Here is a 16,215-nt window from a genome sequence, read left to right as displayed (position 1 = left end):
TCATCAGAACTAAGGCACAAGAAAAGGGGGGCACATACATGTTCCATCCCCCTTACTTCCATCTGGTTTTACGGGCATCCTTCCCCTACCTCTCTCTTGCCAGACCATTATCAGCAGGGTTATGGTCCAGGATCCCACCATGGGCTTCCACTAAGGTGGTTGAATTGGGAGAAGGTCTGCCGAGAATGTACTTCAATTGTTTTCTAACTCTGTGATCCTTACAAACTGCCAGCGCCAGAGTCGGCTTTGGCGACACAAGGATTACCTTCTTCCCATATCAACAATTTCTATACGATTTTCCACCTTCTAAAATGGAACTCTAGGAAGGGATCCGCTAGCCAAAGAATGGACATGGTTTCATAACTAGGCTGATGATACTCTGATTTTATTTGACCTTTGGACAGACCCAGTCAAATGTCCTGTCCAACCTATTTTTGACCACATTGAAAGTGAATGGAAACAAGTTGGCTGCGACTTAAGTCGAAAACTGAATGAATTGCGCTCCAGGAGAGGACGTATCTGGCCAACACACGCATTTATCTACATATCAAAAAATCCTGCACCAAAAAACATGGCAAGCCCTGCGTGGCATTTCCCTTGTGCACGCATCTGGCTACCGAACATTGTGGTGGCCGCTCAGTATATTAAAAGAGTAACCAGCATTGATTTAGCTACTTTGACAAGCAGGTGAGTTAGCGGCCTATCCCACTTGAAAGCGTGCCATTGCCTCTACAATACCACACAAGGAAAAAGAGAGGCTATGTGGAGATATTTACTGTGTGACGTAGGTGTTAAGGTAGGCTCTGAGTTTTGAAGATCCTGCAATCTAAAGTCTTCATCAAGCAATTCATGGGTGAGTGAAGATCTGCTTACATCCACAAAGTTGGCTTTTCTTTCAACAGTATGCCATATTAATATGCCAGTAACACCCTGATTTACACAGTTTATCAGATTCATTTTAACACATGAGGTTTGGAGAAGGTGGGCCACTGTCTTAGTTGATGTCCTGGACATGCAGCAACACTTCACTAATCGCATTTCTTGTGAAATGAAGACAGGGAATTTACCAGAGATCTGATGCAGAATAACTAACTGAACATTGTTCACAGCAATTATGAATTTTAATGTATTTTCCTTTTGATGTTGATATTATTTTGCCGACTCAATGTTTGAGCCAGTTTGGTGGGAATACATTGGTTGAGTGTGACTGATGCCACCCTGATAAAGGCCGTTATGTAAATGGTGGTGTGGTCGAAACACAGTGTGTCGTCATGTTGTGTCTTCAGATATCTGCGTTGAGTGTATGGCACGACTGTTTAAAGTCCAAAAGGAATACATTTGGCACCTCAGAGGAGATTTGGAGACTTTACTGTTTATCTGAGATCTCCAAAGGTGTAGGAAAGCCCATTCATATTTAGTTTTTGAAATGTAAAGAAGGCTCGTTTTCTATGCACAATGTGGCACATACAAATCCAGTGCTGAGCTCTACGTAATGTTTTTAGAGACTTTATATTAAAATGCAGTGAAGGAGAAGATCAACATGATCTATGATTATAACTGGAAGAACGTAAACCACTTTAGTTGATGGCTCAATTACTTTGCTGTTAGGCGTCTCTTTGAATAAAGTTTAGGAACATACCAATATAATTAATCCAGTCCTAACTTGGGTGCGGTGTGTGTATGGCCGTTCTGTGATTGAATGGTCACTGATCTGTGCAGAAAGCAAGTGTCCCATCCTATTTCTGGGAGATAACCAGAAGATTGGTTAATGCCCTCCAGATCCTCCAGAATAACTCAGTTAGAGGGGCCACTCTCTCCATAGTAACCCTGTTTTAAAGGACATCATCCTGGCTGCCTACCAAAGCTTTTAAGGCCTTGGCATTAATCTACTAAACCTTGTATGGTCCAACCTCCCTTTATCTTAAGGATAAAATCAGATGGCATCGCCTCATCAGAAGCAGATTCTCTACACATACATTTCTTGTTGGTATCCCATGCTTGGGAAGGCCCCTGGGCATGGGTTGGTCCTTTTGAGTAAGCTTTTGAACACCCTTGCAGAGGATGGGCAGGTTGTTGATGAACTCCTGCCGCTTAAGAATAAAACATTCCCCTCTTCAGATCCTTACATCCTTCCTCCTCCACTGACACTAGCCAGCGCCAAGACGCCCAAGGGTCACACATTACCTACACAAGACATCATGACCCCTCCGCCCCCCCTAACAGCAGCTCATAATGGTACCAGAAATTGCCTGCACAAGAAACAGATTTGGTCTCATTTGCGAAGCAGGGCAGGGGATGGGCGGGGGCTGGGGGGTGACAGACCTTCATCCAAGGTCTTGATTTTGATTGATCTTCAGCCCCCGTCATTTTTAGTTTTAGGCCACTTTTGTGATAGGGATCGATTTTGATCACTTGGAAAAGTGCAGTAAACTATTATTTCCTTGTACCTCCACTTTTCAGGATAATGGACCTCAGTGTATCATGTCTAGGCAGGTTTTCCTTGCACAGCACCTGGTGTTAAACAGGTACAGGGCAAAGCATGCAGAATGGTGCTCTTGGATGCAACCCAGGAGGGTCTTGTACTTGAGTTGCCAGATTCATTCCTTCATTGCAGGCATCGGAGGCCTGAGCTTAGCTCATTCAGCTAGCAAGGTCTCTGTGAAAACGACTGGAAAACAGTTACCATATACAAAAGAGAGCACCAGTTTTTTGTTATGGGGCGGGCTGTCTTTTTGTTAAATACGTATTTTTTTCTCACCTTTCAAATGGTACAAACTTGGCACGAGAGCAGATAGCCTAACAGTAGAGGCTGCAACTTTATTTCAGTAATGGTTTGTCTCTATATGTTCAAAGATGTGGCTTCTGAGGTGCTCGACTGTAATCTGGAGGAATAACGGTTACTCTGGGACAAACCGGCAGAGCTCCTGGTTATGCCGCATCCCACGCACTGCAGGGTTGGTAACGACATATACGAAATATGCCATTACCAAAGTACACCTCGCAGAAATGCAGTGGCATAGAGCAGTTCCTGCATTGTAAGGAACAGGAAGCCATCACAAGGAGGCACAGCTCCTCTCATGGGTTCCGGCAGCAGCGTCCTTGACCACGCAGTTCCGATTCAACACGTCCGTTCTTCAAAGTGTGGTCCAACTTATTGCCCCTTTTCTAAACTTCCAAAAGCTCAGGGACAGTTCTGGCGCAAGGCAGATACAGGCAGCCACCACGACACGGTTATGCCAGACTCATCTAGGTCAACTGACGGAAAAGTGTTGTTAGCAAAGTAAACTGCTTGAAAACATTTGTCCAAAATCGCTTACTTTAGTTTTTCCTTCATTGTGAAGGACAATCCTTTTGAGAATAACATGAATCCCTACTAAACACTGTCAAACTTCAGAAATAGGGATGCACAAGTGAAAGGATGAACTGTAGATATACCAAAAACTAAAATATTGTATATTATATAATGGAGGTGTAAGCAACAGTTCTTTAGATTTTAATAACGTAATTTAGAAATAACTCATTTCTATATAGGTTTACAAACAAACATTTTTCAGCTATCTAGGATTAACTATAGTCTTTCTCAACATTTTTTTGCCAATTTATTTTAAACAAAACAGCAGACACCTACGCCTACTAGCAGAAGATTATTTCCCCTTGCCCAGGGAGGCCGTAACCTCGCCCAGCATGGCACTGGCAACCAGGTTTTCCCTGACTCCGCAAAGACCAACGACCAATATAAGAAAATGCAGCTAGCCAGATGAGAAGCAAAGGGTGCACTTAAAGGAGTTTCCAGGTGGGAGCAGCAAGTACATTACACTGCTGCAGCACATGCATTGTCAGCATATTCAAAAGTCAAAGGTCATTAGAATGTGTACGTAAACAAACCCAGAGTCCACAGCATGTAAACTAAATCATTAGGAATATCTCAGGGTACTGTTCAAACTACCTACAGACTCAAGCTACACCTCAATGTCGAGGCCAATGAGGACCCAACACCTCTGGAGATTGAGTGGGGTCTCATTCAAGCTAGAAGCTCAGACTGCTTCCTTTTGGGGTTGGTTTGGACCGATTTGTAGAATGCGGGTAACACTTCTTTAATCGCTCTGACAAGCAGGAAATGCTGCCACGCCATATTGCTTTCTATTGCGCGTAATAGAGCAGACATTTGCACCTCATGCTGGTCCTGCCAACCAATGCCATGCTGGTTCTTCCTGTGCACCCTACCTTCTCCATATTATCATAGTCCAACTTGAACGCCCAGAGTTGAAGGCGAGCTGAGAGGCCGGTGATGGAAGACAGGGTCAACAAGAACTGTTCAGCTGACCCCAGGGGGACATCAGGGTTGGCGAGCTGGGCCTCTTGAATCTTCTGCTTCTCTTCATCCGTCGGGACCATAGTGAGGATTTTCTGTAAAGAGAGCACATCAAGTGAGCTCTTAACTCAAGTCAGCCAAATACAGAAGCCATTTGCGTCATTATTTGTGTTTAGACAATGTTTCTTAAACTTCTGTATTTGTTACCCCGGCCACCCCTTAAACCCATTTGTGGGAGTGTGGTGGACCATGGTACAAAGATAACATTCAGTTCACTGGTAGCACGCAGGAACAGAAACAATGCTTATGCAAGTAGAAATGAAGCGCTGCCGACAGTTCTGCTAGTAGGTAGACTTTCCCCAGCAACAGCCGGACAGGTTAGAAGGCACCAGGACTGAAGTCTTCAGAGAGACTGGAAGGGGTAGCTCACCCCCAGAGACGAGAATCCCAAAGGATCGGGAGATGAGATCCCTAGAGATTTATTCTGAGAAGAACAGGTGTAAGAAGTCAAGTCTGAAGTGGGTAAAGGGCACAAGACTGGGGCCTCCCCATTGTGGTGAGCCGTGGGCCATCCACTGCCAGCACAAGAGGTCCGCATACTTGATTTCAGCACCAGAACGCACGGCTCTAGGTCTGGTGACACCTCCTGAGAAAGGTGGTTGCGGACTAGCTTCATAAAGCCTCTGCAGGGCTTAGGGCAATTCAGAGGCCTAACGGACTCGACAAGGTCTGGGTTCCGACATTATTATTCCAGTGTGTGTTTGATGGCCAGTCTGCTACTGAACCTAGTTGAAAGGCACCTGTGGGTCTAGGGCCTCTACTCATTATAGACCGAGATATAGACTGTAAGGGTGCAGGAAGATGTGCTGTTCCACAGACGGAAAACACCACCAGGAGACGCTCAGTGTGTTTGTGAGGCAACTTGCCGGACAGCATTTATTACGTTCAAATCTCTCAGTCATTGATCATGATAACATGCATATTTCTATTTTATTTGTTCGACGTGTTTTCATATACACCTTTTAAAACATGTGCAATTCGATCTTTTATTTAAAGTGGGAGGGTAAATGGAGTGGTGTACCCCCCATGACCCATCCAGCCAACAATCTGTTACCCCCCAACCCACGTGTATTACATTTTAGAAAATCCCCATCACTTAAAGACAAATTGCTGCAGAGTTGTCTACCACCAGAGAAAGTGTCCACATTACATTCATGTTGGGCTAGGGGACCTTCTGGGCTTTGTACATGTTATAAGTGCAAAGTCTGCCAACATGCCATTTCCCAATCTAAGTTTAAACATCCTCTGGTTGACACGATTCACATGATTCGATCCCATGTTACCTGCAATACAGAGTGTGTTGTATATGTTCTGGGATGCTCGTGCAATACATGGTATGTGGGCAGCATGGCCTGCAAACTGAAAACAAGGATTTTGCAGCAGACCCGTGCGATCAAAAATGCAGACCTTTCTTATCCCATAGCCAAACATTTTCATGACTTTCATGATGGAACAGTGGACGGGTTTTCGTTCTTCGGTGTTAATCATATTTCAAAGCATCCAAGAGGCTGAGATAGAACCTTGAGGCTACGCCAGCTGGAAACTAGATTAATCATTGATTTTGAGACCAAAGCTCCATTGGGACACAACATTGATGAGGAACTGTTTAGATTTATTGGGTTTGATATTGGAACTGGGAGATATTTGAACGGATGGTCTGCGTTGTTTTCTTTGGTTTAATTGCTTATGGTGTATCTATTAAATGATTGTTTTTCATCTCTTTTTGTAACTCATGTTTCTTCCTCTCATGTCCCCTTTTCATTCTCGGTTTTCTTTTCCTTTTTTACTCTCGCCCCGATATGCATTTTGCAGGCCTTTTTTGCACATGAATACTTTTTGCACATTTGCATTAATCAATTATGATTTGTCTTTCATTGGTTAGACATCATGGCATATTTGATATTCACTGGAGTACTTCACTTCCCGGCAGTGATATTTCATGCTTTCTAACTGTAGGGGAACTTTCCCCGATACATTTGGATGTTTTAAACCTATAGATAGGTCTGGTCTCGGATGATCGATTTTGCATTAGCAGTTGACATCGAGCCTTTCTAATTTGACTACCTGCTGCATAGCAGAGGGGATTATGTTCTTGTGTTGCAAGATTTGCAGATGTGTTATTTTTGCAGGGTATGTACAATATATGTGGGGGGTACTAAATATACAGAGATGAGAAGTAGAGTGTAGAGGAGGTTGGTGACTATTTCTTTACCTGTCATGATGATACTATGCTATAGGTCTGGATATGTATTTGAAAAGCACTTTGCACCTTACAGTGATCAATGTGATTGGAACTATCATCAGCAGGGGTATGTGAAAGCACTTTGCACTTTAATTGCGGGATTTGCACCATTGTTGGCGATAATATCATTTGGTAGGCAAGCACTATGCATTTGGGAGTTTGCACCATTGCGAGTTTTTGGCATTTTTTGTGTAACATCAATTAAGAGTGTATAAGGTCACACATGGTATCATGCATTAAGATTATTTTTCATTCTTGATTTATGCAAGATAACATGTTGGCATTGTTTTAATTTCACATGCAGGTGAAATAATTTCTTTTGTTGGTGATATATTTTATTTATTATTGTATTTATTACGTTTATATAGTGCTTTACACGAAGGGGCGTAGGGAGGAAAGAGGCAGATTAAAATAGAGGCTGTTGCTGTAGTCCAGTTTGGAGAGGACCAGAGCTCTGGAGATATTGAGCTTCTGGGGGAAGGCGAAGAAAGGAAGAATGCCTCTGAGGAGATGGAGCTGTAAGTGGGACTTCTTATTAAGGTCTGTGATGTGAGGGATGAAGAAGAGAGCGCAATCGAAGATGACCCCAAGGCTTTTGGCCTCACACGATGGTGGGGGATAAGAGCCTCAACAAGGGTGTCCAGAGGATAGGAGTCCCAATCAGAAGGATCTCAATCTTAGTGGCATTAAGGATGAGATTGTTAGCTGCACACCATGCCTGAATGGCGGACAGACAGCTGGGGATGAGAGAGGAGGAAGAGGAGGTAGTAGAGAGATGTTTGAAGGAAGTGTGTGTGTCATCAGCACAACACCGGAAATGAGAAGAGAAGAAGGGAATCAGGTGAGCAAGAGGAGCAAGAGAGATATTGAAGAGCCAAGGCAATAGGATAGAGCCTTGGTGATGCCAGAGATAGAGAGTGAGATGGTGGAGGAGAAAGGGTTCAATTGCAACTGGGAAGGGCGGTTTGTGTGAAAAGAGGTAAGCCAATCAGGTCCCCGGTCAGTGATGCCGAGGGTGTTGTAGAGTCTTTTTATGAGGATAGAATGGTTGACTGTGCTAAAAGCAGAGGAGTGATCAAGGAGAATGAGAACAGCAGGAGAGTTGGAGTCGAGATTTGCAAGCATGGTTTCAAAGGTGTTCAGGAGAGTAGTTTCCGTGCCTCTGGTTGCCCATAATCCAGATTGATGGTCATGAAGGCAACCAACAAGATATAGGGTCAGTTGGGGGAGGTCCAGCTTCTCCAAGAGTTTACCCAGGAAGGGGGCAGTGGAAATAGGGCGATAGTTAGCTAGGCAGGAGCGGTCAGCAGGCAGCTTTCTTAAGGGGGTGCACAAGGGAGTGCTTGAGGGAAAGAGCCAGTGGTGAAGGAAGGGTTACAGAAACCAGCAAGAGCCGGGGCAAGTGAGTAGATGTTGTCCAGAATGGTTCTGGAGGAGCAGGGAAGCACCTGTTTGGAGGAGGCCTTCATAAAGCGGACCACTTTAGAGACCTCATCTGGTGCTATGGGCAGGAGGGAAGAGAGTGAAGGGTGGAAGGAGAGGAGCCAAGGAAGGCAGGCATAAATATGTAGATGGGAGTGAAGGAGAGGGAGGACAAGATGTCCTGAGTTTATGATGTGAAATGGGAGGCCAAAGCGGTGCAGAGAGCCTGGAAGGAAGGAGAGAGGTGGAGACTGGAACTGGATTGGCGAGTTCCTTGCAGATTTCGAAAACATTTCGGCCGTGTTGTTAGTGGCTCCAGAGATGCGGGCTTGGATGTGGTCCAGCTTCTTGGAGCGAATAGAGACGCGAAATTGCCTTTGGAGCAGGCGGCAGGCCAGTTTTTCAGAGGGTAAGGCTAAAGTCTGCCACTTCCGTTCAGCAACTCTGCACTTGTGTTTCAGAGATGCCAGATCAGGGTCGTACCAGCTGTTCTTGGAGGAAGGTTTTAGGTGGATCCTCATGACAGGGGCAAGGATGGAGAAATTGAGAGGGTCAGGTTAGCAAGGACGGAGTCAGAGGGAGAGTCAGAGGTAGGTATGGGGTGATGAAGGGGGAGGTGAAAGCAGCAAACACCAAGCTTGCAGACAAGGCATTCAAAAGAGGAGTAAGATTGAGGAGGCATGATGAAGGCAGGGGCCCACTCAGGGAAGATCAAGGCCACTCCACCTCCAGGCCTGTAAGGTCTGGGTTTGGAGAGGATTTTGTAGCCCTCAGGAAGGAGAGTGTCAAGAGCAGTGACAGAGCTGGCAATGAACCGCGAGGACGTATAGGTCAAAGTCTTTCAGAAGGAGACAGATGTCAGAGGAGCGTGACAACAGAGTGAGCATTCAGAGTAGCTAAGTGAAGCTGGTTGCCACGTATGTAGGTTTTCATAGGGGGGTACTCACGTCGGTGGTAGTGGGGACGTAAGAGGAGAGAAAGGAGTGGCTAGAGAAGGGAGGATGTTTATGAGTGAGAGCAGGCGCTGATCGAGAAGGAGAAGAGTAGGTTGAGAACCGTGGGCCATGATAGTGCCATTGTGATAGAAATTGATGATACACCTAGAGGATGAGAGGTATGCCAGGAGTACCTCCCACCTAGCGCCACCATTAATGGGTGAGGGGGAGAAAGAATGGCGATCAGATGGGAGGTCCATACTTCAGGAGAGGGGACAGTGAAGTGGATGTCTGTGATAGTCTGTCTGGATGTGGCATTGACAGTGGTGTCAGCAATAGGTAGGCCTGGATTATAGTCCAGGAGTGCTCCATGCATCAAACCTTTATTACACCTGGCTCGTCTATGTGCTACTGGATTTTTCGTCAGCCTTTGATTCAGTTGAGAGGGAACGCTCATTTGGTAAAATGGCATAGATGGGATATTCCGCCAGCCCGCTTAAAGTTACTAATCCTTTATCCAGCTCACACAGAAACGTAGGGCAGAGAATGAGGGACATTATTCACATGATTTATCCACTAATGTAGGTCTGCGACAGGGGAGTGTTTTAGCCCCTTATTTATTTTATATCTTGCAGGCGTTGATTATTTGCAAGGCTCCCAGTTTTATGGTATTTATTTTTCTGCCATTTCCATCTGTATGTATCCATATTTATTTTGTGGCCTTTTTTTCTGCATTTATCCACATTTATTTTTTGCCATATGAAAAGATAATTTGCAACCAGTATTTTTCGGCAATAATGCTAATAAACAAATGCATATATTAAAGCACACATGCAGCCATATAGGAAAGAAATGATAGCTCAATTTTTCCATAACAAACGGTTGCTCCTGTGAGTGCGGTTGCCTTAAGCTAAATGCCATCAGCAGATTGAAGAACTTTAATGCTATATTATACAACTTGCACAGCCTCCATGATGCAACTCTACAATGAGATTGGCCTGCGATGTATGAGGGACATCATAGAGAACCCATCAGAAAGATCTGTTTTTCAGTTTTTTCCATTTTTATAATTCAATACAGACAGAAAACAGATTGATTTCCGTCTGTATTTATGTGCACAAAATCAGTAAAAATGGAAAACTGGAAGCCTTAATTATTCGTTATCAAGGATCAATATTGTTCCTTCTCGAATGGGGATAATTAAGATCACCTGGTGGGCTTACACATTGAAATAAAGTCCTGGTAAATCATCTGTCAAGAGGTTTACTAGGTCGAGTGAGATTTTAAAAAGCAACTCATTGGTTTTTCAGTAATGCAAATTTAAGCACTGAAAAACGAAAATCCTAAGCTTTTTAATTACCATTCCACTGGAGGCATAGAAAATATGACAAACAATGAAATAAAATCTGACCTCTAATACCAAGATTGAAACATTTCTTTAGGAAATATGGACGATTCCTCTATCAACAAGTTTACTGTTTTAGTTAAGCAAAATATTGCCCCCATTATTCTATATGAAAGTGATGAAGTTTCCAGATCCTGGTTGGATCGTATAGAGGGTCGTCTGTGGCGCTCTTTTTGTGTGCCTCCTCTCTTGCCTCCGCTTACGGTCTATTAGAGCAGAGTAAGGCTTGTTCTCCTTGTACATTTTGGCTATGTTGAGGAGAACTAGTATATATGTTAAAATTACATTTGGCAGAATATTTACTTAATATAAGAAGAGGCTGTCTAAGGTCCGACTTCTGTCTTCTTGTTTAGTTATTTGAAAGTGTGAAGACTTTACACCAAATTGATTTTGACATGTCCTTATTTTTAAATCAGCCTAACCTAGGCTTTATAATGAAGGAAGTGCGTAGAATACCTTAGGGTATTCCCTAAATATGGCAATGCAGACCACTAGATCCTGAAATTTCCAGATCGGGATTCTGTTCGTTTTTTTAAGGAGTTTTCATTTGAATCAACACCCTGTAATCAATGTAATTGGTGGTGTAATGGGAATAAAGAAAGAGCTGCAGACGTGCCATCTTTGGGTAAAAGATACAATAGAAAATGTGCTGCAAATGTTCCCAGAATGTATATATTTAACAGATTTTTATAAGGTTATAGTTAAGCAATTTGTTGATCATGACATTTTTATATGTACTGATTAATTCTGGGGAAGACTTATGTTGGATAACCAGATTTCATTTATAACTGCTAGGTAGGATTTTATCTAGGTTTTAAATATTTTATTAAGGTGTGCTGAATTTACATTATTTTTTGTTTGTATAGATGCTAGATTTGCTAAACAAATCGAATGATTGCATTTTTCTGATCTGTAATTGCTGTGTAAAGGGAAACACATAGTGCTCCCTGTCAGGCTTGCAACATTTTTGTACTGTACAAAACAGTGTTGCAATTACGTATTATGAATGTTATTGACCTCTGACAGATGAAAAGTTGAGCCGACACCTTCAGGATTTGTTCATACACACTAGGGCAGGCAAACACCTTACCTCAATCCCTTCCTTATTAATAGCAAACTCATCAAAATTGAGAATAGCGTTTTTGATGATGTGCACCGCTGGAAGCACGGTCAGCCCTATGTTTATGGCATTGCTTCTCTTTGGGTCCAAAACAACGATGTTCTGTTTTTTCACATCAGCAACTTTCTGCGTAAACGAAAAAAATTGGTTAATGAGCACAAGAAGAATAGCGTATGCCCCTCACCGCCATCAGATTCCATCAATCAGAAAATGAATACACTAGGGATCTTTCTTCTCCATCCATGTACGTTATATGGCAACACTGGACAGGGACCTTCCAATCAGCTGTGACGGCCTATAAATACTTAGGACTTATTTTAGCCACTAGAAAAAGATCCATAGATTTTATTTATTTCACCATAAAGTGTTGCAACAAAAACACTAGCTATTTAAAAGCAGTGGGTTGATAAAAATAAAATAATGTCCAACATTTCTTTCTTACCTTGGACCCTAGAAGTTCCTTTGCTTTTGATTCAAAGAGATGCTCCAATTTTCGAGTGTCCACACTAACTTTGTCCAGGGTAGCCCACACAGTGCCCCTGCCATAGGGGCTCTGCGTGGGTGTGTCTGAATGTCGGAGCTCTTTCCAGAAGAGCTTCACAGTCTTCCGCTTCTTGGTAAGAGATGAACCTTCATCTTCGACAGGTGGTGGTGGCAAGCTGCCAGGTGGAGGTGGTGGAGGAGGGGGCATTGGTGGAGACGGACGTAAAGTCATGCCAGAAGGCAGTGGGGGACAAAACGGCGGTGGCGGTGGGGGAGGGGGAGGTGGCAGGCCTGGACATGCAAATGGTAGAGGCGGCGGGGGTGGTGGTAAGTTCAAAAGAGGTGCTCCTGAAGGTGATGTCTGAATGTAATCATTGGGCAGGGTTGGAGGCGAAGGCAAAATGCTGAAAGAGTTTGTCGCAGGAGCCTCTACCTCTAGCACATCAAAGTCATCCTCATCACGCAAGTCTGAAAAATCCAAATCCCGAATGCGGAGCACTGTGGGATTTGCTTTCTTATTATTTGGCACATAGTCTGCATTCTTTTTTAATGGTGTCATGAATGTGTTCTCCAAATGATTTGCATTCATTTCGGCGTCAATGCTGTACTGGGCCCGCAAGCCTGGCATTCTCCGTACCTCGGAAATCTCAACGTCAGGGTTCTCGTCATTCTCCTCTCTGTCCTGTGTCTGAAACTTCCTCAGTGGGCTTGTGGGCAACAGGTTCTGTGTTTTGTCAATCCCAGAGTAGTCCATGTTCAGTATTTCACCTTCCTTCATGACTTCAAGAGGGTAAGACTTCTTATTAGCATATAACATGTCCATCATAAACTTCTTCCCAGTTGAGATAGTACTACATGGTTCAAAGCTGGATGGATGAGGAAACCTTCGGCCCACTGTAAAAACACAAATGTGAACATATTACCCTCAGGTACAATACAGTAACTGTAGGAGCTCCAGTGCACCAACCATCCAGATGTAGATATCGCATGCATACAGTAGTAATGTATGTGGTGGACTTTGTCCAACTGTGTCACAAAATCTAACTTATCAATTTCAGATATTTTCAAAAATGCGTTATTTTTTATTTTGTGAGATTTCCTGTGAATATTAGTAAGAACACAAGCCACAAAATGTTCAATTAACCTCCTTCAAACTTTGGAAAAAGTATTTTGTGTTCATCAGCACCTTATCTTTAACTACCTCTTTACATAATGTATGACAGGTAGATCTCTCACAATGCACATATAATTTACTCAGTTAATATAAGAGCTGGTTAATCAATGCAGCCGTCCAGATGTGTTGGACTTTAAATTCCATCAGTCCTAGCCAGCAAAATCACATATGGGGGATGGCCTCGGTAATGGAAGGTATTCTAATTCAAAGCATACCCAAATGCAAATTCCCAAAACTTACTTCACAAACATACAGTTCTACTAGTAACTTTGATACCCACATCTCCTTTTCCCACATCTATCCAACAGTATAATAAAAGGCCAGATGCATGGTTGTCCAGTATGTTTGTCTGATGCAGTCATCGGCTGTTGTCACTGCTAGAGGGAACTGTTGCCTTACAACATAAAGAGGTCCTACTGTGTCAATGAAAACCTTCACTTTGGCCAGCTTGCACAGGCTTTCACATATTTGTATGAAGATGTACAAGGAAAAAGTAACACAAACCTATCAGAAAAAGCATGGACTAGGTAGAAGAAGACAGGGACTAGAGGCCAGTGTGCTACCAAAGCATGAACCCCCATGCTGCATCACTCATACAGGTCATTGAAGGGCATGAAATACCTCCATATCTCTGTTTGATTAGCTGAAAAATTAATGAAGTATCTTCTCAGTCTGCAATGTAGTAATGCACAACTCAAAGACAATGATGAGAAAGTCTAAAAGGCAAGAAGGTCGTAGTCTTTCACTCTCTGCCTTACAATCTGCCATCTGGTGTTCAACAAAGTACTTGAGGTTTTAGGTACCCCAGCACTGTTTCCTTCATTCTTACAGAGGGCACTCTTCATCTTTCATTGTGCTTGTTAGGATGTGCCACTCTTCTGTGCATAACTCTCCATTTTTGCATGACCCTTGGATCATGGGCCGAGTGCTCAAACTCTAGTGATCTTTGCCAAGATCGTTGTGTGCCCGGGAATTAAGCCGAGTCCCCTTGGTGCTGTTGGCAGACTTTGTTATGGTCTTTGCCAGAAATTGGTTGGTAACCTGGGGTCACATTATCCCCTCTCTGTCCCCCATCCCCTCTGCAAACTAAGCCTACGTCTACCTTCTTGATGTCTCTCAATGCTCTACACCTCTCCTCCAGCCCTTTTTGCTTCCCTCCACTTCACCTCCTCTTCTTTTTCTCCTGTTTCTTTCATTGTCAACTGTCACTACTTCCTGTGCAGTTTCCGTCCTGTCCTGATGTCTTCCCTCTGTCAGCATCTCTTACCTCCTTGTCTTAAAGTTTTCCTCCTCTCCCGTCATTGTCTCCTTCTCGCTCGTTCATGTGACTTTCTTCCTCCCTCTCGATGACTTCTCCAACCTCCTCTGCTTCTCTCCACTATCCCTGATGTTAGCCCCTTCACCTCTTCCTCATAACACCTTTATTTCTCATCCACTCTCCTTGTCTCACACTGCACTGCCTCCATCTGCTCCTCTACTATCTCATGAACGCCTACATCCTCCGTGTGGCACTGTTTGCAATTTACAACGCTATAAGCTACCAAACTCCAACCCCCACACATTCCCTTGCAAGCTTTGTGCATTTACGCTTTGCGGGGTACCGACAGGATCAAGAATTGGGAAATTAAGTCCATCTGGTCACTAGAACTACCAGTGTAAGGGGACTGGATTGCTCAGGTTGAAGCTAAGATGTGAACTGGTGGCAATTGGTTTTCACACTAGAGCCTATAACTGCGGGCCCAAACCCTACCAGGTTAGTCCACCATCTTGGACTTTTGCTGATGCCTGGAACAGCTACGGCCTGAACCTCTTGGAGAATGGTGGATAGCTGCGGGAGCATTCCATATCCTCTCTCAGCTGTTGCTTGTTAGTTTCTCTTTCAAAAACATTCCGAAATGTTTAAACCAAGTTTTCACAGGGACCCACTGCAGCATTCTCATCGGCTCACTTTTTCATGACGACAAAGGAAGACCTTCTGCAGCAAATAATCTCTACTGACACATGAGATTGATTCCTCATGACAGGTTAGGCCGATAAGTATGTAAAGAGCAACTAGTCAATCAGGCTTAGCGTTCTTTTTTCTAGCCTTTGGGGAGAAAGGATAACTCGGGGGCAACACATTTGTCTTGCAAGCAAGATAACGTAGCGCAACACAAGTTTGAATCTTGATCCCGCACTTAGAAACCTCTCGCTGGTATTAAGCGCATTATAAAAGAAAAATTATAATCAATGGCCAGGGTCATGTTGCCCCTTCCTTATGGTGCACTTCCTCTACAGTATCTAAGGATCTGGAAACACTGTGGGAACAGTTATCTCACTGCAGCTTGTGAGATGTAAGCTGCCCCTAAGGAGATTCCTGAAGACAACTTGGAGTACAAACTGTGACCCCATGCCATTGGCTTAGATTACTTGCAAAGTAAAGCCTGCTATCAAGGAATAGTCAGTAGACTGGGGAAGAGAAGGGTGTAAAGATGTCAAAAAACAGTGTCAGTGATGGTTGGAAGGTGGGGAGTGTAGATGTTTGTAGTATCGTTAGCCGCTGATGTTGTATTGGGAGTTCAGATGAATGTATGCTCTGGTTTGGTGGTTAATGCGGCTTATAATCCAGTTGTGCAGTCAATGGATTCCTGCACGCACAAGGGCAAAGAGCGGTTTGTACACTTCAGATCATCTTGATGTAATTTGGAAAGTTCTCCTAGAGGTTAATCTTGGGAGGGGCATTGGACTGGCATCTTTTAACAGTACCTCAGTACTGTGAGTTGCGGTCTGTGTCAGTGTGCGTCTTGGGATACATCCTTGGTCAGTTGGTGTTAAAAAAGACACATTTTCAGAGCTTTGTGAATTTGGGGATTTGTGCAGGCATTCCGTGTCGATACCGGGATCGAGTTCCAGAGGGTGCATGCATGACACGAGAAAGATTGTATGTGGGTCCTCTATGCGAACGAGCTGCGATTCAAGCCGGTTGGTCGATTTGCTGCAGGAGGAGCGTGCGCCAGTAGATATGTCGAGCTTACCCACCAGGTAAACTGGTGTGATGCTCGTGACTGCTTTATAGATGATAC

At 43.8% G+C, this 16,215-nt stretch overlaps 1 protein-coding gene across 3 annotated transcripts in view; it reads right to left on the bottom strand.

Moving 5' to 3' along the window:
* The window catches only part of LOC138447928 (FH1/FH2 domain-containing protein 1-like), a 546,688-nt gene that overhangs the window by 65,570 nt on the left and 464,903 nt on the right, over positions 1-16,215 (bottom strand). For all 3 annotated transcript variants that reach the window (XM_069604454.1, XM_069604457.1, XM_069604458.1), the window contains 3 exons: positions 11,939-12,873; positions 11,467-11,622; positions 4,225-4,407 (listed from right to left, as the gene is read on the bottom strand). In XM_069604454.1, coding sequence (XP_069460555.1) covers positions 4,225-4,407; positions 11,467-11,622; positions 11,939-12,873 — 1,274 coding nt within the window. The remainder of the gene's footprint in view (positions 1-4,224; positions 4,408-11,466; positions 11,623-11,938; positions 12,874-16,215) is intronic.

This window comes from Ambystoma mexicanum, chromosome 1p (assembly GCF_040938575.1).
Source record: "Ambystoma mexicanum isolate Mex_15411 chromosome 1p, UKY_AmexF1_1, whole genome shotgun sequence".
Classification (NCBI taxonomy): domain Eukaryota; kingdom Metazoa; phylum Chordata; class Amphibia; order Caudata; family Ambystomatidae; genus Ambystoma; species Ambystoma mexicanum.
The sequence above is the reverse complement of the archived record's forward strand: the minus strand, read 5'-3'. Positions and strand labels throughout refer to the sequence as shown.